This window comes from Ranitomeya variabilis, chromosome 3 (assembly GCF_051348905.1).
Source record: "Ranitomeya variabilis isolate aRanVar5 chromosome 3, aRanVar5.hap1, whole genome shotgun sequence".
NCBI lineage: Eukaryota > Metazoa > Chordata > Amphibia > Anura > Dendrobatidae > Ranitomeya > Ranitomeya variabilis.
Window position 1 is genome coordinate 151,748,304 of NC_135234.1, and position 27,968 is coordinate 151,776,271.

At 41.5% G+C, this 27,968-nt stretch overlaps 1 protein-coding gene across 1 annotated transcript in view; it reads right to left on the reverse strand.

Annotated features, from left to right (window-relative positions):
• The window catches only part of ANOS1 (anosmin 1), a 307,265-nt gene that overhangs the window by 167,644 nt on the left and 111,653 nt on the right, over positions 1 to 27,968 (reverse strand). The window contains exon 3 of the mRNA XM_077294730.1: positions 17,452 to 17,514. Within this exon, the coding sequence (XP_077150845.1) occupies positions 17,452 to 17,514 (63 nt within the window). The remainder of the gene's footprint in view (positions 1 to 17,451; positions 17,515 to 27,968) is intronic.

The following is a 27,968-nucleotide window of genomic DNA, read 5'->3' on the forward strand; positions in this document are numbered from 1 at the left end:
GTTGCATGCATTTTTTCACCCATCCTTTTTATCTCTCACTGATGTAGGTAGGTAATTTATAAATTTATCCGGACACATTTTTTAGTTTCATCATCTATTTTAACAGTTCTAAATATTTTTACCATTCGGAAGTGCAAAAATTTTTGACTGATATTTGGGGAAAATGTAAAGAAAAATTGGAAATGTGTGTCTATTTTTATATTTTACAAAAGGCTGCTAAAAAATGTATTAAATTGCATTACCCTTTCTGTAGAAATTTGCCTATTGAACATAATTATAAAATAATAATATATTTTTTCCAGTGGCAGTGGGGCTATAAACAACTATTTGGAATGGTAATGTTTTATTTTTCATTTATTTTACATACTTTGACCCCATAATGTCTAAAAAGACCTTTGCGGGTCATTTGAACATATTAATACATCATTTTTATTGCTGATATACCAGTTGCAGTTACAGAGAAAATTCAGGTTTCTGGTTGCATAGCAGATCTGACTGGATCTCCTAGGACCCAACAGCTCCTGCTCCCTCCCTATACCCAGTGATAACTCGATCACTAGGTCTGGAGGAGGAAGCACTGTCAATGCTTCCTGTTCTGTATGCACAATACGTGTTCAACTTTGTGTACACAAAATAATCAAAATAGGAAACATGATAAATTATGTCTGTCTTCTCTTTGGGGAGCCGGCTGTGTCTGACAGCTATCTCACCACCCTGGGCAACTGCACAATCTTCTGGAAGCTGCTTAGTGCGCACTGACATTTTAGAAAGTCAGTGCAGAATAAAGTGTGGATCGCCTGAACATTTAATGTCTGTGGTCTGTCTAGATGTAGTTAAATTGTTCTGATTAAATGAAAGTTGCACTATGATTGGTTGAAGATGCTAACAAAGACAGTTTTCCTGTTAGCCAGGTTTGATAAGTGTCCACAGCGTTATTTTGCCCACCTTTCTACTGATCTCTTGGGTGAAAGGAAGACAATAGAGATCTATGCAGAAGTTGACGGGTTCCCTTGTGTTAGGAAAGCAGGCTAAACCAAGGGTCCATTTACACAGTCTTATCGGCATCACTAGATGACCATCGATTGGTAAACCTTTACTGGTCTGTGGTCATTTAATCACCTGTTTACACAGACAGACCACAGTAAACAATGTTGATTGAGTGATCTGTTATGGATCACTCAGTGCACATAGGCTTCCATATTTCTCAGCATTGAAAGTCCAGTTTGCACAAGACAATGCATTAACAAGAATGATGATTGATCTCTTGTACTGCGCAAAAGATCATTTCATCTGATGAATATTTTGTTCATCTATTGGGTGATCAACAGACTGTTAACACTAAAAAATAATTGTGAAATAAGTGTTAGTAAGAACACTCGTTCATGATTATTTTTGAGTGTAAATGCAGCTGAAGCCTATGTCTCATTTTTCTATGAGCCACAAAGCTGCTGCCTTTGCTGCCACTATAGTATGTAGGTTCTTATGTAGGTTCTTCAGCTTCTCTTTTAGTTGCTCAGTGCACTTAGGTTGCCATAGTTCTGGGCACTGCAAGTCAAGCTTATACTAAAAGATTATTGTGAAACCAGCATTTTTAAGAACACTCATTCATGATTATTTTTCAGTGTAAATGCAGCTAAAACCTATGTTCCACTTCTCTATAAGCCACTAAGATGCTTCCTTTGCTGCCTTTATACTATGTAGGCTCCTCAGCTTCTCTTTTTAGTTACTTTGACATTAATATTGCATTATACCAAATAGCAGCCAAAGATGTATGCACAGATGCCACAGAGTTGAATTAGTCATATTATTGCTTCTTTTATGCATCATAGCTTAAGATATTCCAGTAGATTTTCCTACAAGTCTATTGAAAACACACAATATAGTGATGAGTTCTGTCAACATTCATACACGTGTTTATTCCCACAAAGTTGATATACACGACATGTTACCATTTCGATATTTTCATATAAGCTATTGCCACATGTTATGAGCTATTTTAGGATTAGTTTATCTGAGAGGAAGTCTGTTGTGCTTAAGGACAAATGCCTCCACCGTGATGAAAAGCTTTGGTTGATCATCCTTAGTTCTGATAAGCTCCTGAAGCAGTCATTTCTGACTGTCACTTGTATAGTGCTTTTTATAAAATACAGCTTGAGTTTTACAGTATTTGCCCCTATAATTATAAAATCTCACTTAAAAGCAATGCTCATGAAGAAAAGTGTTGTCTTCTGTGAGTTGCAAATTTGCAGCTAGTTAATTAAAATGGTTTATTATCCCTTGGGGTCTCATTTGCCCCTTGGCCTTAATCTCCATTGCTCTGTTTTTGCAGCTTTTTTTCTGAGCTATAAGTGTTTTGCTCTTCATTACTATTCTTTGAAGTTCTAAATTTAGGTTAAATTACTAATCAGCTGGATGCTTCACATTTACCCAGAATCTCACCATCTACAGTTGCAATGCAATGGTCTGTTGAGTGACAAACAATTGACAGATTTGTATTAAACTATTTCTCGATTAGGATATACAGACCAATAAAGGGATCACTTTATGTGAATTTCTATATATTTTTATCATTTTTATAGGGGAAGATTAAGGAGATTACTTCTTATTAAGTATCCTCTTACTTTGTGACATTTAAACCTAAAACAAAATCATCATCAGTCATTAAAATTCAGTTAAAGGGGAACTATCACTAGATATCACAACCCAAACTGCATAGATTTTAAATAGATATTTAAGGTTTTATATGGATGCTGCGCTTTGAAAATCTAAGTATGAATGGTGATATAATCAATACTTTCTGAAAGCTTAGTTCAATCTCCGCTCAGCTGATTGACAGTTTCTCAGGGTCCCTCTTCCTCACTGAAACCTCACACTGCTCTGTACATTCTGCAGCTGTCTTTTAGCTAGGCTAGGTGAAGATTGAAAACAATTGGCCTCATAAGCTAATAATGTATGCAGTTTGTATTGTGAAATCTGGTGACAGATCACATTTAAGGATTTTCATCAAATTTTATTAAAATGTACACCTCCATTATACAAACTAAGACTTTGAGGTTACATATTAACCCATTAACGACCGTCGATACGCCTTTTAACGGCGGCAGATAAGGGTACTTATTCCTCAGCACCACTTTTAAACGGCATTGAGCAATGAGGGTATTATCCCCCCAACATCGGCATTTCTCCAGGGTCTCGGCTATCGGGGGTAGATGAGACCCCAGAGAACATGACTCGGGTCAGTTCTTACCGACACCAGTGTTGCAATCACTGTTATTAACGTAATAACGTTGACCACAAAAAAGTCTGATTTCCCATTTAATTTCTCTCTCCTCTGATGTGATCACACATCAGAGGAGAGAAATGGGGTCCCTTGATTGCCCCCTGTGTTATGACCCCAATGGCAGAGGGTCTCAGAAATAATTACTAAGTCTGCCAACACAAAATACCAGCTCATAGGGCAGTGGTAACTGAGCTGACCATATATCTAATCCTAGCACCACAAATAGCAGCAGCCGGGGAACGTGCCTACGTTGGTTCTAGACGTCTCGCGCCAGCCGGAGAACTAACTAACCCTAGAAGGGAAAAGAAAGACCTTTCTTGCCTCCAGAGAAAAGACCCCAAAAGTTGGATACAAGCCCCCAACAAATAATAACGGTGAGGTAAGAGGAAAAGACAAACATAAGAATGAGCTAGGTATTAGCAAAGAGAGGCCCACTAGCTAATAGCAGAATATAGTAAGATGACTTATATGGTCAGCAAAAACCCTATCAAAATATCCACGCTGGATATTCAAGAACCCCCGAACCGTCTAACGGCCCGGGGGGAGAACACCAGCCCCCCTAGAGCTTCCAGCAAAGTCAGGAATCACATTTAGTACAAGCTGGACAAAAATAAGAGCAAAGCAAATAACCAAAAAACAAAGAAGCAGGACTTAGCTTAATTTTGCACGAACCAGGACAGCAGACAGGAGCAAACAGAAAGGATCTGATTACAACGATGCCAGGCACTGGACTAAGGATCCAGGAAGTTTATATAGCAACACCCCTGGACTAACGACCCAGGTGGGTGCCAAACTGAGGAAAGACAATCCCAGAGTCATATCACTAGTAACCACAAGAGGGAGCCAAAAAGTCTAATTCACAACAGTACCCCCCCCTTAAGGAGGGGTCACCGAACCCTCACCAAGACCACCAGGGTGATCAGGATGAGCAGCGTGAAAGGCACGAACTAAATCGGCCGCATGCACATCAGAAGCAACCACCCAGGAATTATCCTCCTGACCATAGCCCTTCCACTTGACCAGATACTGAAGCCTCCGTCTGGAGAGATGAGAATCCAAGATCTTCTCCACCACGTACTCCAACTCGCCCTCAACCAACACCGGAGCAGGAGGCTCAACAGAAGGAACCACAGGTACAACGTACCGCCGCAACAAAGACCTATGGAACACGTTGTGAATGGCAAACGACACCGGAAGATCCAAGCGAAAGGACACAGGATTAAGGATTTCCAATATCTTGTAAGGACCGATGAAGCGAGGCTTAAATTTAGGAGAGGAGACCTTCATAGGAACAAATCGAGAAGACAGCCATACCAAATCCCCAACACGAAGTCGGGGACCCACACCGCGGCGGCGGTTGGCAAAACGCTGAGCCTTCTCCTGTGACAACTTTAAGTTGTCCACCACATGATTCCAGATCTGCTGCAACCTATCCACCACAGAATCTACCCCAGGACAGTCAGAAGGCTCCACATGTCCCGAGGAAAAACGAGGATGGAAACCAGAGTTGCAGAAAAATGGCGAAACCAAAGTAGCGGAACTAGCCCGATTATTAAGGGCAAACTCAGCCAACGGCAAGAAGGTCACCCAATCATCCTGATCTGCCGAAACAAAACACCTCAAATAAGCCTCCAGAGTCTGATTAGTTCGCTCCGTTTGTCCATTAGTCTGAGGATGAAAGGCAGACGAAAATGACAAATCAATGCCCATCCTAGCACAAAAGGATCGCCAGAACCTGGAAACAAACTGGGATCCTCTGTCAGACACAATATTCTCAGGAATGCCGTGTAAACGAACCACATTCTGAAAGAACACAGGAACCAAATCGGAAGAGGAAGGCAGCTTAGGCAAAGGCACCAAATGGACCATTTTAGAAAAGCGATCACATACCACCCAGATGACAGACATGCCCTGAGACACCGGGAGATCTGAAATGAAATCCATGGAAATGTGTGTCCAAGGCCTCTTTGGGACAGGCAAGGGCAAGAGCAACCCGCTGGCACGAGAACAGCAAGGCTTAGCTTGAGCACAAGTCCCACAGGACTGCACAAATGACCGCACATCCCGTGACAAGGAAGGCCACCAAAAGGACCTAGCCACCAGATCTCTGGTGCCAAAAATTCCCGGATGCCCTGCCAACACCGAGGAATGAACCTCGGAAATGACTCTGCTGGTCCACTTATCAGGAACAAACAGTCTGTCAGGTGGACAAGAGTCAGGTCTACCAGCCTGAAATCTCTGCAACACACGTCGCAAATCAGGAGAAATGGCCGACAAGATAACTCCCTCTTTAAGAATACCAACTGGTTCTGCGACTCCAGGAGAGTCAGGCACAAAGCTCCTTGAAAGAGCATCAGCCTTCACATTCTTTGAACCTGGTAAATACGAGACCACAAAGTCAAAATGGGAGAAAAACAATGACCAGCGGGCCTGTCTAGGATTCAGGCGTTTAGCAGACTCGAGATAAATCAAATTTTTGTGATCAGTCAAGACCACCACACGATGCTTAGCACCCTCGAGCCAATGACGCCACTCCTCAAATGCCCACTTCATGGCCAGCAACTCCCGATTGCCAACATCATAATTCCACTCAGCAGGTGAAAACTTCCTAGAGAAGAAAGCACATGGTCTCATTACCGAGCAACCAGGGCCTCTCTGCGACAAAACGGCCCCTGCCCCAATCTCAGAAGCATCCACTTCGACCTGAAAGGGAAGTAAGACATCAGGCTGGCACAAAACAGGCGCCGAAGTAAACCAGCGCTTCAACTCTTGGAACGCCTCCACGGCTTCAGGAGCCCAGTTAGCAACATCAGAACCTTTCTTGGTCATATCCGTCAAAGGTTTAACAACGCTAGAAAAATTAGCGATAAAACGACGGTAGAAGTTAGCAAAACCCAAGAACTTCTGAAGACTCTTAACTGACGTGGGTTGAGTCCAATCATGAATAGCTCGGACCTTGACTGGGTCCATCTCCACAGCAGAAGGGGAAAAAATAAACCCCAAAAAGGGAACCTTCTGTACTCCAAAGAGACACTTTGAGCCCTTAACAAACAAAGCATTCTCATGCAAAACCTGAAACACCATTCTGACCTGCTCCACATGTGAGTCCCAATCTTCAGAGAAAACCAGAATATCATCCAGATAAACAATCATAAATTTATCCAGATACTTCCGGAAAATATCATGCATAAAGGACTGAAACACTGAGGGAGCATTAGAGAGCCCAAAAGGCATCACCAAGTACTCAAAATGACCTTCGGGCGTATTAAATGCTGTCTTCCATTCATCTCCTTGCTTAATGCGCACAAGGTTGTACGCACCACGAAGATCTATCTTGGTGAACCACTTGGCACCTTTAATCTGGGCAAACAAGTCCGACAACAGAGGCAAAGGATACTGAAATTTAACAGTGATTTTATTCAGAAGCCGATAGTCAATACAAGGTCTCAAAGATCCGTCCTTCTTGGCCACAAAAAAGAATCCCGCACCAAGAGGGGAAGAGGATGGACGGATATGCCCCTTCTCCAGAGACTCCTTGATATACGAACGCATTGCGGCATGCTCAGGTACAGACAGATTAAATAGTCTTCCCTTAGGAAATTTACTACCTGGAATCAAATCTATGGCGCAGTCACAGTCCCTATGAGGAGGCAGAGCACTGGACCTGGACTCGCTGAATACATCCAGATAATCAGACAAATACTCAGGAACTTCCGAAGGAGTAGAGGAAGCAATAGACACCGGCGGGGAATCAGCATGAATTCCCTGACAGCCCCACCTTGACACAGACATTGCCTTCCAATCCAAGACTGGATTGTGGGTCTGTAACCATGGCAGACCCAAAACGACCAAATCATGCATTTTATGCAGAACAAGAAAATGAATCACCTCCCGATGTTCAGGAGTCATGCACATGGTTACCTGCGTCCAAAACTGCGGTTTATTTTCCGCCAATGGCGTAGCATCAATACCTCTAAGAGGAATAGGATTTACCAACGGTTCAAGAACAAAACCACAGCGCTTGGCAAATGACAGATCCATAAGACTCAGGGCAGCACCTGAATCCACAAACGCCATAACAGGGTAAAAAGACAATGAGCAAATTAAAGTCACAGACAAAATAAATTTAGGTTGCAAATTACCAATGGTGACAGGACTAACAACCCTTGTTAGGCGTTTAGAGCATGCTGATATAACATGTGCAGAATCACCACAGTAAAAACACAACCCATTCTGACGTCTATGATTTTTCCGCTCATTTCTAGTCTGAATTCTATCACATTGCATTAAATCAGGTGTTTTTTCAGACAACACCACCAGAGGATTAGCGGTTTTTCGCTCCCGCAAACGCCGGTCAATTTGAATAGCCAGCGCCATGGAATCATTCAGACTTGTAGGAATGGGGAAACCCACCATCACATTCTTAATGGCTTCAGAAAGGCCATTTCTGAAATTTGCGGCCAGAGCACACTCATTCCACTGAGTAAGCACGGACCATTTCCGAAATTTTTGGCAATACACTTCAGCTTCATCCTGGCCCTGAGAAATAGCCAGCAAGGCTTTTTCTGCCTGAACTTCAAGATTGGGTTCCTCGTAAAGCAATCCGAGCGCCAGAAAAAACGCATCAATATTTGCCAATGCCGGATCTCCTGGCGCTAGCGAGAAAGCACAATCCTGAGCGTCGCCCCATAAAAAAGAGATAACAATTTTAACTTGCTGAGCTGAATCTCCAGATGAACGGGGTCTCAGAGATAGAATCAATTTACAATTATTCCTGAAATTCCTAAACTTAAATCGGTCTCCAGAAAACAGTTCAGGAATAGGTATTTTAGGTTCAGACATTGGACTACTGGTAACAAAATCTTGTATGCCCTGCACACGAGCAGCAAGCTGGTCTACACTTGTAATCAAGGTCTGGACATTCATGTCTGCAGCAAGCACAAGCCACTCAGAGGTAAAGAGGAGGAAGATAGGAAAAAAAAAAAAACTCAGAATTTCCTTTCTTATTATCCCACTTCTGCAATGCATTAAACATTCAATGTTGGCCTGGCATACTGTTATGACCCCAATGGCAGAGGGTCTCAGAAATAATTACTAAGTCTGCCAACACACCCCAATAAGTTTGCTAAGTTGGCAGATGAGGGGGGTGCCAGTACAGGGGTAGCACTGCTGCAGCCAGGCATGTCCTCTGAAAGCCGGAGGAGTGACTGCTCCAGTAAAGAGGGAAAAAGGAGAGCAGGGCAGGCCAGACAGGTGCTGGTAGTGGGGGACTCAATTATTAGGGGAACAGATAGGGCAATCTGTCACAAAGACAGGGATCGTCGGACGGTGTGCTGCCTACCTGGCGCTCGAGTCCGACACATCGCTGATCGGGTGGACAGATTACTGGGAGGGGCTGGTGAGGACCCAGCGGTCATGGTGCACATTGGCACAAATGACAAAGTTAGAGGTAGGTGGAAGGTCCTTAAAGATGATTTCAGGGAATTAGGCTGCAAGCTGAAAGCAAGGACCTCCAACGTGGTATTTTCCGAAATACTGCCTGTACCACGTGCCACGCCAGAGAGGCAACGGGAGATTAGGGAGGTTAATAAGTGGCTCAAGAATTGGTGTAGGAAGGAGGGGTTTGGGTTCCTGCAGAACTGGGCCGACTTCTCAGTTGGCTACAGGCTCTACGCTAGGGACGGGCTGCACCTCAATGGGGAAGGTGCAGCTGTGCTGGGGGAGAAAATGGTTAGAAGGTTGGAGGAGTGTTTAAACTAGGGATTGGGGGGGAGGGTATTCATTTTATAGGAGGGGAAGATAGTGCAGATAGAGACCTGGGCACAAATAAGGAAGTTGGGGGTGGCGGTGGCATGGGGGGTGTGGTTAGAACAGTTAGTAATTTAAGAAAGAATAGAAGTACAGAGAGTAACATCAAGTGCATGTATACTAATGCCAGAAGCCTCGCCAACAAAATGGATGAATTAGAACTAATGTTGTTGGAGCATAATTATGACATGGTGGGGATATCTGAGACGTGGCTGGATGAGAGCCATGACTGGGCTGTTAACTTGCAGGGCTATAGCCTTTTCAGAAATGACCGTACAGATAAGCGAGGGGGTGGGGTGTGTCTGTATGTAAAATCGACCTTAAAACCCATCCTGCGTGATAATATAGGTGAATCTAATGAAAATGTAGAGTCTCTGTGGGTGGAGATAAGGGGAGGGGGAAAAAATAATAAATTACTGATAGGGGTTTGTTATAAATCTCCAAAACTAATGGAAGCAATGGAGAATATCCTCGTAAAGCAAATAGATGAAGCTGCGACTCAAGGAGAAGTCATTATTATGGGGGACTTCAACTACCCTGAAATAGATTGGGGAACAGAAACCTGCAGTTCCAGCAAAGGTAATCGGTTTTTGACGACTATGAGAGACAATTACCTTTCACAACTGGTTCAGGACCCAACAAGGAGGGGGGCACTGCTAGACCTAATATTAACCAACAGGCCAGACCGCATATCAAATATAAGGGTTGGGGGTCACTTGGGGAATAGTGATCACAAAATAATAAGTTTTCATGTAACCTTTAATAAGATGGGTAGTAGGGGGGTGACAAGGACACTAAACTTCAGGAGGGCAAATTTCCAACGGATGAGAGAGGATCTTGGTGCAATTAACTGGGACGATATCCTGAGACACAAAAATACACAAAGAAAATGGGAGACATTTATTAGCATCCTGGATAGGACCTGTGCACAGTATATACCGTATGGGAATAAACATACTAGAAATAGGAGGAAACCAATATGGCTAAATAGAGCTGTAAGGGGCGCAATAAGGGACAAAAAGAAAGCATTTAGAGAATTAAAGGAAGTAGGTAGTGAGGAGGCATTAAATAAATACAGAAAATTAAATACATTCTGTAAAAAGCAAATCAAGGCAGCAAAGATTGAGACAGAGAGACTCATTGCCAGAGAGAGTAAAAATAATCCCAAAATATTCTTTAACTATATAAATAGTAAGAAACTAAAAAATGACAGTGTTGGCCCCCTTAAAAATAGTCTGGGTGAAATGGTGGATGAGGATGAGGAAAAAACCAATATGCTAAATGACTTTTTTTCATCAGTATTTACAAAAGAAAATCCCATGGCAGACAAAATGACTAGTGATAAAAATTCCCCATTAAATGTCACCTGCTTAACCCAGCAGGAAGTACAGCGGCGTCTAAAAATAACTAAAATTGACAAATCTCCGGGCCCGGATGGGATACACCCCCGAGTACTGCAGGAACTAAGAACAGTCATTGATAGACCATTATTTTTAATCTTTAAAGACTCCATAATAACAGGGTCTGTACCACAGGACTGGCGTATAGCAAATGTGGTGCCAATATTCAAAAAAGGGGCAAAAACTGAACTCGGCAATTATAGGCCAGTAAGTTTAACCTCTACTGTGGGTAAAATCCTGGAGGGCATTCTAAGGGATGCTATGCTGGAGTATCTGAAGAGGAATAACCTCATGACCCAGTATCAGCACGGGTTTACTAGGGACCGTTCATGTCAGACTAATTTGATCAGCTTCTATGAAGAGGTAAGTTCAGGACTGGACCAAGGGAACCCAGTGGACGTAGTATATATGGACTTTTCCAAAGCTTTTGATACGGTGCCACACAAAAGGTTGTTACATAAAATGAGAGTAATGGGGATAGGGGAAAATATGTGTAAGTGGGTTGAGAGCTGGCTCAGGGATAGGAAACAAAGGGTGGTTATTAATGGAGCACACTCGGACTGGGTAACGGTTAGCAGTGGGGTACCACAGGGGTCAGTATTGGGCCCTCTTCTTTTTAACATATTAATGACCTTGTAGGGGGCATTCAGAGTAGAATTTCAATATTTGCAGATGACACTAAACTCTGCAGGGTAATCAATACAGGGGAGGACAATTTTATATTACAGGATGATTTATGTAAACTAGAAGCTTGGGCTGATAAATGGCAAATGAGCTTTAATGGGGATAAATGTAAGGTCATGCACTTGGGTAGAAGTAATAAGATGTATAACTATGTGCTTAATTCTAAAACTCTGGGCAAAACCGTCAATGAAAAAGACCTGGGTGTATGGGTGGATGACAAACTCATATTCAGTGGCCAGTGTCAGGCAGCTGCTACAAAGGCAAATAAAATAATGGGATGTATTAAAAGAGGCATAGATGCTCATGAGGAGAACATAATTTTACCTCTATACAAGTCACTAGTTCGACCACACTTAGAATACTGTGCACAGTTCTGGTCTCCGGTGTATAAGAAAGACATAGCTGAACTGGAGCGGGTGCAGAGAAGAGCGACCAAGGTTATTAGAGGACTGAGGGGTCTGCAATACCAAGATAGGTTATTACACTTGGGGCTATTTAGTTTGGAAAAACGAAGACTAAGGGGTGATCTTATGTTAATGTATAAATATATGAGGGGACAGTACAAAGACCTTTCTGATGATCTTTTTAATCATAGACCTGAGACAGGGACAAGAGGGCATCCTCTACGTCTGGAGGAAAGAAGGTTTAAGCATAATAACAGACGCGGATTCTTTACTGTAAGAGCAGTGAGACTATGGAACTCTCTGCCGTATGATGTTGTAATGAGTGATTCATTAATTAAATTTAAGAGGGGACTGGATACCTTTCTGGAAAAGTATAATATTACAGGGTATATACACTAGATTCCTTGATAAGGCGTTGATCCAGGGAACTAGTCTGATTGCCGTATGTGGAGTCGGGAAGGAATTTTTTTCCCCATGGTGGAGTTACTCTTTGCCACATGGGTTTTTTTTGCCTTCCCCTGGATCAACATGTTAGGGCATGTTAGGTTAGGCTATGGGTTGAACTAGATGGACTTACAGTCTTCCTTCAACCTTAATAACTATGTAACTATGTAACTATGTAACACAAAATACCAGCTCATAGGGCAGTGGTAACTGAGCTGACCATATATCTAATCCTAGCACCACAAATAGCAGCAGCCGGGGAACGTGCCTACGTTGGTTCTAGACGTCTCGCGCCAGCCGGAGAACTAACTAACCCTAGAAGGGAAAAGAAAGACCTTTCTTGCCTCCAGAGAAAAGACCCCAAAAGTTGGATACAAGCCCCCAACAAATAATAACGGTGAGGTAAGAGGAAAAGACAAACATAAGAATGAGCTAGGTATTAGCAAAGAGAGGCCCACTAGCTAATAGCAGAATATAGTAAGATGACTTATATGGTCAGCAAACACCCTATCAAAATATCCACGCTGGATATTCAAGAACCCCCGAACCGTCTAACGGCCTGGGGGGAGAACACCAGCCCCCCTAGAGCTTCCAGCAAAGTCAGGAATCACATTTAGTACAAGCTGGACAAAAATAAGAGCAAAGCAAATAACCAAAAAACAAAGAAGCAGGACTTAGCTTAATTTTGCACGAACCAGGACAGCAGACAGGAGCAAACAGAAAGGATCTGATTACAACGATGCCAGGCACTGGACTAAGGATCCAGGAAGTTTATATAGCAACACCCCTGGACTAACGACCCAGGTGGGTGCCAAACTGAGGAAAGACAATCCCAGAGTCATATCACTAGTAACCACAAGAGGGAGCCAAAAAGTCTAATTCACAACACCCCTGGTATCCGGTGTCCCTGGATCCTCCTGCATCTCTCCGTGATTTACCCTGGCCGGTGGCATCTTCTGCCGGGAAGAAAATAGCGGGCAAATGCGCAGTGTGCCCGTCGATATCTGCCGGCCGGCACCTGGCAACAATAGAAAATTTTTCTTATTGGTTCATTTTGATCACTGTGATAAACCCTATCACAGTGATCAAAATTAAAAAAAATGTAAATCAAACCCCCTTTATCATCCCCTTAGGTAAGAATAATACTATAAAAAATGTATTTATTTAAATTTTTCCATTAGGGTTAGGCCAATGGTTGGGCTTATAGTTGGGGTTATAGCTAGAGTTATAGTTGGGGCTAGGGTTAGGGTTATGGTTGGGTTATAGTTGGGGTTATAGCTAGGGTTAGGGTTGGGCTAATGTTAGGGTTGGGCTAAAGTTAGGGTTGGGCTAGTGTTAGGGTTGGGATAGGATTAGGGTTGGGCTTAAGTTAGGTTTGGGCTACAGTTAGTGTTGGGCTAAAGTTAGGGTTGGGCTATGGTTAGGATTGTGGTCACAATTGGGATTACGGTTGGGGTTGGGATAGGGTTAGGGATGTGTTAGGGTTAGGGTTGTGGTTAGGGTTATGGTTAGGCTTGGGATTAGGATTAGGGGTGTGTTGTGGTTAGGATTGTGGTTAGGGTTATGGTTAGGGTTGGGATTATGGTTAGAGGCGTGTTGGGGTAAGGGTTGGAGTTAGAAATGGGGGGAATCCATTGTTTAGATACATCAGGAGGTCTGCAAATGTGACATGGCGCTGCCATTGATTCCAGCCAATTTTGCGTTCAAAAAGTCAAATGGTGCTCTGTCCCTTCAGAGCCCTGCCATGCGCCCAATCAGTGGCTTTCTCCCACATACAGGATATTGGCGTACTCAGGAGAAATTGCACAACAAATTTTGTGGTCCATTTTCTCCTGACAACCTTGGGAAAATAAAAAAAATTGGTTCCAAAGTAAATTATTTGTGAAAAAAGTAAAATGTAAATTTTTCCTCCACGTTGCTTTAACTCTAGTGAAGCACATGAAGGGTTAATAAACTTCTTGAATGTGGTTATGCGCATCGTGACGGGTGCAGTTTTTAGAATGGTGTCACTGTTTTGTATTTTCTGTTATATCGACCCGTAAACTCACTTCAAATATGAGGAGGTCCCTAAAAAAATGGTTTTGTAAATTTTGTTGGAAAATTTAGAAATCGCTGGTCAACTTTTAACCCTTATAACGTCTTAACAAAAAAAGTTTACAAAATTGTGCTGATGTAAAGTTGACATGCTTCAAATGTTTATTATCTATTTTGTGTGACACCACTCTCTGATTTAAGGGTAGAAAAATTAAAAGTTTGAAAATTGCAACATTTTTCAAAATTTTTGCCAAATTTCCATTTTTATCATAAATAAACACAAGTTATATCGAAGAAATTTTACCACTATCATGAAGTAAAATATGTCAGGAAAAAACTGTTTCAGAATCAGAGGGATGCGTTGAAGCGTTCCAGAGTTATGTGTTATGATCCTTAGTGGCTGAGGATCACAGAATGGACTAGCTAAGTTACTGAACATAGAACAAGCTCTAGGGAGGTGGTAACTGGACTGACCGCAAACTGATCCTAACCAAACAAACTAAAGGTAGCCGGTGAACGTGCCTAAATTCCTGGTTTTGCGCGTGGCGAGTTTTTAGCGGTGGCTTTTGTGTTTCGACTTTTATGTGGCGAGGTTGGTGTATGTGTGGTGAAATGTGCGCTGAGGGTGGTATATGTGTTCGAGCACGTGGTAGTGTGTGGCGCATTTTGTGTGTGTGTTCATATCCCCGTGGTGGTGTGGTGATTATCCCATGTCGGGGCCCCACCTTAGCAACTGTACAGTATATACTCTTTGGCGCCATCGCTCTCATTCTTTAAGTCCCCCTTGTTCACATCTGGCAGCTGTTAATTTGCGTCCAACACTTTTCCTTTCATTTTTTCCCCATTATGTAGATAGGAAAGCACGGGGTTAAAATTTCACCTCACAACATAGCTTTGACGCTCTCGGGGTCCAGATGTGTGACTGTGCAAAATTTTGTGGCTGTAGCTGCGACGGTTCAGATGCCAATCCCAGACATACACACATACATACACACATTAGGCTTTATATATTAGATTTGCAAAAATGTTTACATTTCTGTTTTTTTTCAGTCAAGATGGGGTACAGAGTATACATTAATGTGAAAAAATGAACATTTTGAACTTACCAAATGGCTGCAATGAAACAAGGAGTGAAAAATTTAAAGGGGTCTGAATACTTTCCATACCCACTATATAAATCCACAAGCAATGATGGTTCCGGGAGCCAAATCATCTGCTGGTGTAGGTGCACTGTGTTTTATCAAGACCAAAGTCAGCACAGCCATCTACCAGAAAATTTTAGAGCACTTCATGCTTCCCTCTGCAAACAAGCTTTTTGGAGATGGAAATTTCTTTCTCCAGCAGGACTTGGCACCTGTCCACACTGCCAAAAGTACCAATTCTTGGTTTAAAAACAACAGTATCGATGTGCTTGATTGGTCAGCAAACCTTAACCCCATAGAGAATCTATGTGGTATTGTCAAGAGGAAGATGAGAGACACCAGACCCAACAATGCAGATGAGCTGAAGGCTGCTATCAAAGCAACCTGGGCTCCCATAACACCTCAGCAGTGCCACAGGCTGATCGCCTCCATGCCACGCCGCATTGATGCAGTAATTGTTGCAAAAGGAACCCCGACCAAGTATTGAGTGCATTTACTGAACATACATTTCAGTAGGCCAACATTTTGGATTTTAAAATCATTATTTCAAGCTGGTGTTATAAAGTATTCTAATTTACTAAGATAATTACTTTTGTGTTTTCATTGGCTGTAAACATCAACATTAACAGAAATAAACACTTGAAATACATCACTCTGTTTGTAATGACTGTATATATGAGTTTCACTTTTTGTATTGAAGAACTGAAATAAATTAACTTTTTGATGATATTCAAATATTTTTAGATGCACCTCTATATATATATATATATATATATATATATATATATATATATATATATATATGTGTATATATATATATATATATATATATATATATATATATATATATATATTCATCTTTTACATTTTAAAAGTTGCAAAAGGGAAAATGGGCCAATGCAAAAGTTTTTGCACCCTTTGAGATTTAATGATGCCATTTTATGGCACAGAACAATAGTATTGACAATCATCCTGTACACATAAAATGCACATGACCTCTCTCAGTGATCTAGTAAGTCATTAAGGCCCCGTCTCACATAGCGTGATCGCTAGCGAGATCGCTGCTGAGTCACTAGTTTTGTGACGCAACAGCGACCTCAGTAGCGATCTTGCTATGTGTGACACGTACCAGCGATCAGGCCCCTGCTGTGAGATCGCTGGTCGTGTCGGAATGGCCTGGACCTTTTTTTGGTCGTTGAGGTCCCGCTGACATCGCTGAATCGGTGTGTGTGACACCGATCCAGCGATGTCTTCACTGGTAACCAGGGTAAACATCGGGTTACTAAGCGCAGGGCCGCGCTTAGTAACCCGATGTTTACCCTGGTTACCAAAAAAAACAAACAGTACATACTCGCCTTTCGGTGTCCCTTGCCGTCTGCTTCCTGCTTTGACTGACTGCCGGCCGGAAAGTGAGAGCAGATCACAGCAGTGACGTCACCGCTGCGCTCTGCTCTCACTGTACGGCGACTCAGTCAGAGCAGGAAGCAGACGGCAAGGGACACCGAAAGGCGAGTATGTACTGTTTGTTTTTTTTGGTAACCAGGGTAAATATCGGGTTACTAAGCGCGGCCCTGCGCTTAGTAACCCGATGTTTACCCTGGTTACCCGGGTGCTGCAGGGGGACTTCGGCATAGTTGAAGACAGTTTCAACGATGCCAAAGTCGTTCCCCTGATCGTTGGTCGCTGGAGAGAGCTGTCTGTGTGACAGCTCCCCAGCGACCACACAGCGACTTACCAACGATCACGGCCAGGTCGTATCGCTGGTCGTGATCGTTGGTAAATCGCTATGTGAGACGGGGCCTTTAGCTTGCTTAAAACCAATTGGCGCTCATTTAAAAGCCCTAATCAGCTATATTTCAGAGAAGTTGCATTACTTGCAGTGCACATATATACAGAGGATGTTAAGCAATGTTGATCTGGTGAAAAACAGGCCAGTTTTTCTCATTCATACAATTTATATTTTATACTTTTATAGTTATTTCCCTATTCTATCCCTATAATAACACATAATATTTACATGATTTGGAGGGTGTGCCCACTGAGTTAATGGCCGGTCCAGTGATATCAATACTTTCTACATTTTTATATAACGTGTATTTTAATTTTGAAACGTAATAGAATATAGCTTTAAGATCCAGTTAATTTACAAAATATAGAAAGTTGTCAAGAAACGGAGAGTAAGACATTTATATTTTCCTTCATGGCATATTATCGGAGATACATTTCTTTCCATACCCAGAATAAATCTGACATACCTCACAGAGACTTTGGCAGCTATTCTTTTTTAAATCCCAGGTTTCCTTGCAAGGTTCCAAGCACTGTTGAAAGATTGAACAAACACTTAGTCAAACGGTTGTCATTTTGCAGCTTGTGTTTTATTTTTATTTCTTGGGAACGTAATGCTGCATCCCAGGAAAAAAACAAAAGCACACAGACATAACAGTATTACTTGCTTTGTGACTCACATGGAATCTGTCATTAAATGCTCTCTGACTCCTTTGAGCTGAGAAGTTTGCTCGGTGTAATATCTAGGATTTTGTCCACCCACGAAGTCTTTATTTCAGAGAATATTGAACCGGTTATACACAAAGCTTGTTATATATTTTTCAATTTCATGGAAATTGGATCCTTCTGAAACTCTAGCACGGCTTTCCTGAATTTATAATTAACACAGTAAATTATTTATAGCTTAGAAATCTGACAATATGCTTCCAGTAACAGAAGTATGGCCTATAAACATATGATACTTAGAGAGAATCTTACAAGTAATGAGTCTTAATTTTAGATAGAGAGATAGATATATTAAATAAATGGAGGAAGAACACCAACTAAATTGGCGACTGCCCGAGAGGCTTAACACCCACTTTTTGGCTGGTGCTGCTTTCATCATATTTTTTTAATATATTCCTTACATTTTTCCTAACTTATGCCTATTTTAAAAGAAACAGGAAGGGAAGACTTATTGTAATAGTTTATAAAACAATGATATATAAAAAAGATATTTAGAGCCTTATATCAAACTGTATATTAGGATTCAGCTGTCAACTAATAGTTCAAAGAAAAAATATACTTTTACATGCAAAAAGCACTACTAACAGACATCTTATAATTGGGCTCATGGCAGTGCTAAAGCTAAAAAAAATAATAAAAAGACTAACCTTGCAAGAAAGAGGACTCTAGGCACAAAATTGCCAGGTCTTAGTAGTTGGAGTTAGCCAATCTTCTGTGAATTTAAGGACTTCATCAGTAATGGTCAAAAAGATTCCCACTGAAGGTCCGCATATACATAAGGTTAAAGTCTGTGTAACCCAGTGATATCATTGGCAGTGTAACTTTTACACTGTGTTCAAATTATTTAGCAAATTGGATTTAAGTGTCATAAAGATCTAATTTTTTGTTTTTTAAATAAACTCATAGATAGTATTTTGTCTCCGGGTTCTTTGAATCACTGAAATCAATCTCAAACACCAGTGATAATTAGTTTGCTAGATGAACTTGATTAAAGGAAAACTACTTACGAACAATGTTCCACATTATTAAGCAGGCCACAATCAAGCAATATTTGAAACAAAAATGATCTTTCTGTTGCTGAAAAGCATCAAATAGTGCAATGCCTTCGACAAGCTATGAAAACATTAGATATTTCAAGAAAACTTAAGTATTATCATTTTATTGTGAAAAGATTTGTGGCTGATATAAAGCACTGTTGGGTTCTTGCAGATAAAGGCATAATGAGGAAGGTGTCTGCCAGAACAATTAATTAGATTAAGAAAGTAGTTGCTGAAATATAATTAGAAAGTAACAAACAGTTTATTGAAGCTGCTATGCTTTTGGAGTCCTACATATCTCAAAGTGTATGATGCTCCAAAGGTTTGCAGTTGTGTATAAACCTGCTATTCGGCCACCCCAAAACAGTGCTCACAATCAGAAACAGTTTCACTAATTTTAAAATAGTCTTGTTTACTGATGAGTGCTGTGAAACCCTGGATGGTTTTATTGGATGAAGAATTGGATGGTTAGTAGTTGGCGATCCTGTCCCCACAAGGCTGTGACAGCAGTGAGGAGGTAGCTGAGTCATGTTTTGAGATGGCAAAATGGGAAGAAAACTGATAGGCCGCTTTAGGGTCCCTGAAGTTGTGAAAATGACATTGAAAAAGTATATAGAGTTTCTGACAGACCAATTTCTTCCATTGTACAAAAAGAAGAACAATACCATCCATAGTAAAATCATCTTCATGAATGACTATGCAACATTTCATGCTGCAAAATATACCTTTGATAACTAGATAACCAACCTCTTTAATGTCTCAACAATGAACACATATCATAACAGTGACAGGGCATTATCCAGTTCCCATTGACCAGATGGATACTCTCCTGAAGACTATTTTTAAGGTAACAATGATTGAGTAATAGAACATAGAATCATAGAATGTTAGAGTTAGAAGGGTCATCGTGTCCAACCCCCTGATCAATGCAGGATTCACTAAACCATCTCAGACAAATGTCTATCCAGCCTCTATTTGAAGACTTACATTGAAGGAGAACTCACCACCTCTCATAGAAGCCTGTTATACTCATTGTTCACCCCCACTGTCCAAATGTTTCTTCTAATATCTAATCTGTATCTTCTTTCTTTTTGTTTAACCCATTAATGACCACCAATATGTCTTTTTATTGACTTCACAAATCAGACAATAACATCCCCAAACGGTTGAAAATTCGGCAGCTCTCAAATATACACTATGGCTGGCACCTTGCTGCATCAGCCTTGATTGGTATTGGCACCAGCCTTGATTGGTATTGGCACCAACCATGGTTTTTAACCTCTTAGACACTGCTGTCAATAGTGACTATGGCATCTAGATGGTTACCAGAATGTGCGGGCTTCCTCTTTAACCCCATCGGCATTCTGAGATCATGACTGTGTGGTCCTGATGTTTGCCATGGCAATTCAAGCTCTATATAAGTCCGAACAAATCCAGAGGGCACTTCACAACACTATACTCAACTAATCCCACATGGCAATTCAAGGCCAAATAATGGCTTCCTTCCTGTCATGCCACTTTATATTAATTCATCAAAAGCAACCGAAGGGTTAATAAACTATCTGAGGGGAGTTTTGATTGCGTTGACAGGTGCAGTTTTTAAATTGGTATCACTTTTGGGGATTTTGCGACATATAGGTCCGCCAAAGTCACTTCAAAACTGAATAGGTTGCTAAAAAAATAAGTTTTGGAACTTTCCTTGAAAAAATGAAAAATTGATGCTACACTTTTAAACCTTCTAACATTTTTACAAAATAAAAGAATATTTTAAAATCAGTGCTGGTGTAAACAAGACATGATGTAAATGATATTTAATGACTATTTTATGTGGTATGACTATATGTACAGTGGGGCAAAAAAGTATTTAGTCAGTCAGCAATAGTGCAAGTTCCACCACTTAAAAAGATGAGAGGCGTCTGTAATTTACATCATAGGTAGACCTCAACTATGGGAGACAAACTGAGAAAAAAAAATCCAGAAAATCACATTGTCTGTTTTTTTATCATTTTATTTGCATATTATGGTGGCAAATAAGTATTTGGTCAGAAACAAAATTTCATCTCAATACTTTGTAATATATCCTTTGTTGGCAATGACAGAGGTCAAACGTTTTCTGTAAGTCTTCACAAGGTTGCCACACACTGTTGTTGGTATGTTGGCCCATTCCTCCATTCAGATCTCCTCTAGAGCAGTGATGTTTTTGGCTTTTTGCTTGGCAACACGGACTTTCAACTCCCTCCAAAGGTTTTCTATAGGGTTCAGATCTGGAGGCTGGCTAGGCCACTCCAGGACCTTGAAATGCTTCTTACGAAGCCACTCCTTCGTTGCCCTGGCGGTGTGCTTTGGATCATTGTCATGTTGAAAGACCCAGCCACGTTTCATCTTCAATGCCCTTGCTGATGGAAGGAGGTTTGCACTCAAAATCTCACGATACATGGCCCCATTCATTCTTTCATGTACCCGGGTCAGTCGTCCTGGCCCCTTTGCAGAGAAACAGCCCCAAAGCATGATGTTTCCACCACCATGCTTTACAGCAGGTATGGTGTTGGATGGATGCAACTCAGTATTCTTTTTCCTCCAAACACGACAAGTTGTGTTTCTACCAAACAGTTCCAGTTTGGTTTCATCAGACCATAGGACATTCTCCTAAAACTCCTCTGGATCATCCAAATGCTCTCTAGCAAACTTCAGACGGGCCCGGACATGTACTGGCTTAAGCAGTGGGACACGTCTGGCACTGCAGGATCTGAGTCCATGGTGGCGTAGTGTGTTACTTATGGTAGGCCTTGTTACATTGGTCCCAGCTCTCTGCAGTTCATTCACTAGGTCCCCCCGCATGGTTCTGGGATTTTTGCTCACCGTTCTTGTGATCATTCTGACCCCACGGGGTGGGATTTTGCGTGGAGCCCCAGATCGAGGGAGATTATCAGTGGTCTTGAATGTCTTCCATTTTCTAATTATTGCTCCCACTGTTGATTTCTTCACTCCAAGCTGGTTGGCTATTGCAGATTCAGTCTTCCCAGCCTGGTGCAGGGCTACAATTTTGTTTCTGGTGTCCTTTGACAGCTCTTTGGTCTTCACCATAGTGGAGTTTGGAGTCAGACTGTTTGAGGGTGTGCACAGGTGTCTTTTTATACTGATAACAAGTTTAAACAGGTGCCATTACTACAGGTAATGAGTGGAGGAAAGAGGAGACTATTAAAGAAGAAGTTCCAGGTCTGTGAGAGCCAGAAATCTTGTTGTTTGTTTCTGACCAAATACTTATTTTCCACCATAATATGCAAATAAAATGATAAAAAAACAGACAATGTGATTTTCTGGATTTTTTTTTCTCAGTTTGTCTCCCATAGTTGAGGTCTACCTATGATGTAAATTACAGACGCCTCTCATCTTTTTAAGTGGTGCAACTTGCACTATTGCTGACTGACTAAACACTTTTTTGCCCCACTGTATAATAGTGATAACAAAATCAGGCAACATAATATATACCAACAGTGGGGGGAAAGAGAAAAGGGCGACGGGCACTAAATAGTGCACAACAACCCCCCACCAGGAAAAAAGACCAACTCCATAAAAGTCATTAGAAAAAGGAGAAACGTGGGAGCATATGGATATTTAAATAGTAGAAAAATGCTTTATTAAGTAACACACAGATAACAAGCTTAATAGCAAAAGTACAAAAAAGCACAAACCATACAGAATTGTGTACTATACAAGGATGATTTTAAAAGAGGAGTGGGTAGCCCCCGGTGTGCGCTTGCAAAAGAAACCGCCATACGTAGCTCAATAAAGTGAGGCCAGCTGCTGCACATGCCTATATCGCTATAGTAGCGATGGACAAATCGTATGGTGTATCATAGGGAAATGAGAGATAGAAGAAGCAGCGCTTACCAACAGGAGGCACCAAGCAGAGCACACCGGTTGGGATCCACAGAACGCGACCCCCTGTATAATAGGTATAATCAATAATACCTATAATAATAGTAGATAAAAGTATATAATAGTTTGAACATTGCTAATTTTTAAATTTTTTAACATGTTTCTGATGTTTTTTATAAATAAATACAGAAAATATCAACATACATTTACCATTAACATAAAGTACAATTTGTCATGAAAAAACTATTTCAAAGTGATTGAGACGTGTTGAAGTGTTCTAGAGATATTTCCACATAAAGTGACAGTGGTTAGATTTAAAAAATTTGGCCCGGTCACTAAGGGGGTAATTTCATTGCTTTCCATGTGAAATTGAGAATAAGGTTGACCCCTCTATACTGTGGCATCCTTTCAGATATTTGTAGACAGCTATGAACTCTCCTCTTATCCTTCTTTTTTGAAGACTAAACATTCCTAGATCTTTTAACCTCTCTTCCTAGCCTTTTTTTACGCAGACTAAACATTCCTAGATCCTTTAACCATTCCTCGTAGGACATACTCTGCAGTCTGCTCACTATCCTTGTAGTTCATCTCTAAACTTGCTCCTGATTTTCAATGTCTTTTTTTTAAAATGGGGAGCACAGAACTGAATACAGTATTCCAGATGAGGTCTGACCAAGGAGGAGTAGAGGGGGATAATGATTTCATGTGATCTAGACTCTAAGCTTCTTTTAATACATTCCCTGTTGATTCATGCGCAGTCTGTGATCTATTTGTGTACCTAAGTCTTTTTCACATGTGATGTTGCTTAGTTCTATTCCTCCCATTCTGAATATTTTTCGTTTTTCTTGCCCAGATGTAGAATCTTGCATTTCTCCCTGTTAAATACCAGTCTACTAGTCTCTGTCCATTGTTCAAGCTTATCTAGATCCTTCTGAATCCTTTCTGTCTTCTCCAGTGTTAGCTGTCCCTCCTAGCTTTGCATCATCTGCAAATTTGATTAGTTTTCATTCAGTTCCCTTATGTACCGTATTTTTCTGACCATAAGACGCACTTTTTTTCCTCCAAATTTGGGAGGAAAGTGTGGGTGCATCTTATGGTACGGATGTAGCATGTGGGGAGGGGGGCAGCAGCGAGTGGGATCGCACTGTTATCCCACTTTAGGATGTCCCCGCTGTCCGGAATCAGCTGCTGGGGAAACCATGTGGTCCCGATGATTAAGTGCAGTGAATATTCATTAGCTGCTTCCCGCCCACCGATCAGCTGAGCCGTGAGCCGGGAGCAGCAAATGAATACTGCACTTAAGCAGCAACACACAGTTTCCCAGTGCTGATTCCTGCAGCAGCTGGGTAGATCTGTGTCTCCGGGGGAGGAGGAGGCAGCAGCAGCAGGGGCCAGGAGATCACTGCATACCTGCCTGCTGGGGCTGTGCTGGACGCTGAGCTGTGGTGCACAAGGAGGACCTGTGTGATGTCAGAAATGGGCGGGCTGGAGCATCACATGGCAGCACAGAGCCCTCCCTCTTCTTGACATCATCACAGGTCCTTCAGACTCCCCACTAGAACCTGCAGGCTTCCTCTTATAACCTGCGCTGTGGAAAGGCAACAAGAGGGAGGGCTCTGTGTGTGCAGTCATGGGATGCTTTTACCTCACCACAGTGTGGCTGGCTGCCATAATTAAGAGGTTAGTCTTTACAAAACACAATAAAGCACTCTGCCACTCCTTTGGTGAACTATAACTCCCAGCATGTCATAGGATCTGCAGGACATGCTGGGAATTATAGTTCTCCCATGGGATTTTAAAGCAGCACTCCAGTGTTATTTTGCAGTGCTGGAGTGGTGCTTTCAATATAAGCCCTGTGGCCCCATTCTTATACTCGCCCTCCAGCATCTTCATATAGTACTTTACAGACACCACACTGGTCCCGCAGCTTCCAACAGAATAACATACTATTATATATAATAACACCACATATAATAGTATGTTATTTATGTTATTAAATATGTTACCACATTTTTTTGCTTCAAATATTTTTTTCCCTATTTTCCACCTCTAAAACCTAGGTGCGCCTTATAGTCCGGTGCGTCTTATAGTCCGAAAAATACGGTAGATCATTTATAAAAAATGTTGAACAGATTGGGAGCGAGCCTTGTGTTACCCCACTTGAAACAGTCTTCTAACCGGATGTGCAACCATTTGTTCCCACTCTTTGAGTACAATCACCCAGTCAGTTATGAGTCTACCTACCCATAGTCTTTTCAGTCCCCTACTTGGTAAATTTTTCATTAACCCCTTCACCCCCAGAGCTTTTTCCGTTTTTCCGTTTTCGTTTTTCGCTCCCCTCCTTCCCAGAGCCATAACTTTTTTATTTTTCCATCAATTTGGCCATGTGAGGGCTTATTTTTTGCGGGACGAGTTGTACTTTTGAACGACATCATTGGTTTTAGCATGTCGTGTACTAGAAAACGGGAAAAAAATTCCAAGTGCAGTGAAATTGCAAAAAAAGTGCAATCCCACACTAGTTTTTTGCTTGCCTATTTTGCTAGGTTCACTAAATGCTAAAACTGACCTGCCATTATGATTCTCCAGGTCACTACGAGTTCATAGACACCTAACATGACTAGGTTATTTTTCACCTAAGTGGTGAAAAAAAATTCCAAACTTTGCAAAAAACAAAACAAAACAAAATTGCGCCATTTTCCGATACTCGTAGCATCTCCATTTTTCGTGATCTGGGGTCAGGTGAGGGCTTATTTTTTGCGTGCCGAGCTGGCATTTTTAACGATAGCATTTTGGTGCAGATACGTTCTTTTGATCGCCCGTTATTGCATTTTAATGCAATGTCGTGGCGACCAAAAAAACGTAAATCTGGCGTTTCGAATTTTTTTCTCATTACGCCATTTAGCGATCAGGTTAATGCTTTTTTTTATTGATAGATCGGGCGATTCTGAACGCGGCGATACCAAATATGTGTAGGTTGGGGTTTTTTTTTATTGATTTATTTTGATTGGGGCGAAAGGGGGGTGATTTAAACTTTTATATTTTTTTATTTTTTTCACATTTTTAAAAACTTTTTTTTTTTACTTTTGCCATGCTTCTATAGCCTCCATGGGAGGCTAGAAGCAGGCACAGCCCGATCGGCTCTGCTGTGCAGCAGTGATCATAAGATCGCTGCTACACAGCAGATTTACAGGTGTGCTGTGAGCGCCGACCACAGGGGGGCGCTCACAGCCACCGGCAATCAGTAACCATAGAGGTCTCAAGGACCTCTATGGTTACAATGGAGGAGCATCGCCGACCCCCGATCATGTGACGGGGGTCGGCGATGCGCTCATATCCGGCCGCACGGCCGGATGCGGTAGTTAAATGCCGCTGTCTGCGTTTGACAGCGGCATTTAACTAGTTAATAGGCGCGAGCAGATCGCGATTCTGCTCGCGCCTATTGCGGGCACATGTCAGCTGTTCAAAACAGCTGACATGTCCCGGCTTTGATGTGCGCTCACCGCCGGAGCGCACATCAAAGCGGGGGTCCCGACATGTGACGTACTATACCGTCAGATGTCGGGAAGGGGTTAAGGATAATTTGAGACATTTTATCAAATGATTTGCTCAATTTGAGATATACTATATCTACTGCATTTTCCTGATCCATCCAGTCAGTGATAACATCATAGAAGGAAATTAGATTAGTCTGTCATTACTTGTTTGCTACCAACCCATTCTGGCTCTGGTTAATTACTGTATTCATATCTAAATACTTACATACATGCTGTTTAATAATTTCTTAAAGATCTTTCTTGGTATAGAAGTAAGGCTCTATATCAGCCTTATAGAGGAATTAGCTAGATGGGTACTACCCCTATGAGGAGTTTTATTGGAGTAACAATAGCTAAGCGGCTATGGTGGGGCTTACTAGGGATTTTTGGCTTCATCTCCAATGCAATTTCCATGGACTTACCTGACAGGCCTCTCACTAAGCACTAAGTGGGATATTCTGGTGTTTGAACCTTTTTTTTATCAGAGCCTAAGTTTGGCAATGTATTCCTACCATACATCATGATTGGTGATATGTTACTACAGAATTTACCAGATCTGTGAGCTATTATTGATTATATGCGTTCACTAAATTGGCTTTTTTATACTCCACTATGAGAATTTATTGATCTTTTATTAATTGTGCTTTTGGTCATTCTGGTGATGAGTCTAGTTTTAAATTATTCATTAAAGATTGTTATAATTTCATACTGAAACTATTGTGGTAGGTTGGCTCACTCAGCTGTGCACGGAGGTAGAAACAGGAACACTGTTTCTTTAAGATCTTCACTGGTTTATTATATATGCGGCATAAAAAATGGTGAAGTAAAAATAAACACTGGCAAAAACAGGAAAAAAAATGTAGTAACACAAAGCACAGTCCTTGCAGTAGGGAGCATCCGCCCTCTAAGGGTTAGCAAAAACACACAGGTAGCACAAGCATAAACCCTTCTCTGGAGTTAGCCTCTCCACACACACTGAACACCTCAGGAAGCCAACTACTTAAATCCCAGACCACACCCTGGCGTGGAGATAAAATGGACAACCTGCCACTAGCTCTGTGGTTGCCCACAAAAACCCAGCCCTTAAATGGCCCTTTAACCCCTCTCAACATATAACAACATATAGTGTGCTGGAGCAAACTTCTGGGTTTCAAATCACCGAACTTAATAGCCTCAGTGAAACATATCTCCCCTCCAGCACTTTGCCAGTGACTTTGTCACACTATATGGACACCCAGGCTTCGACATACCCCCAGGGATTCGGCTGAATATAATGTTGCTATATACATAAGCATAAATAATAATAACAAATACTGTATGTATGTTCTCTCCATGTTTGTGTGGGTTTCCACTGGTTACTCTGGTTTTCTCCCACACATCAAAGACAGGGATCAGGAACTTGGATTTTGAGCCCTTCACAGTTCTAGTTCAGGGCCTGAAGGGGCGGTGAAGTACTTTTCATTTAGTAAAACTGTATTTAATTCCCTATATCAAGTACTAACCCTGTGAACTTTGCATAATACAATATATCAGTGGGTTTATTTTCTGAATGATTATTTCTTGAAGACCATGTTAGCATATTAAATATACCAAATAGAAATGGTGTTAGATAACCATAGATAATGTGTGTGGGAGTAATGTGCTTTACTAAGCAACATGGGATTTTAACAACCAGTTAAAAACAGGCATTTGCTTGCTGATACAAATTTCCCAGCAGAAAATCATAAAATTAGATCAATTTCCCTTTCCTATAACAGTTGCACTTTACCATAATTAACATTTTTACAACTTGAAAGCACAAAGCATTTAAGC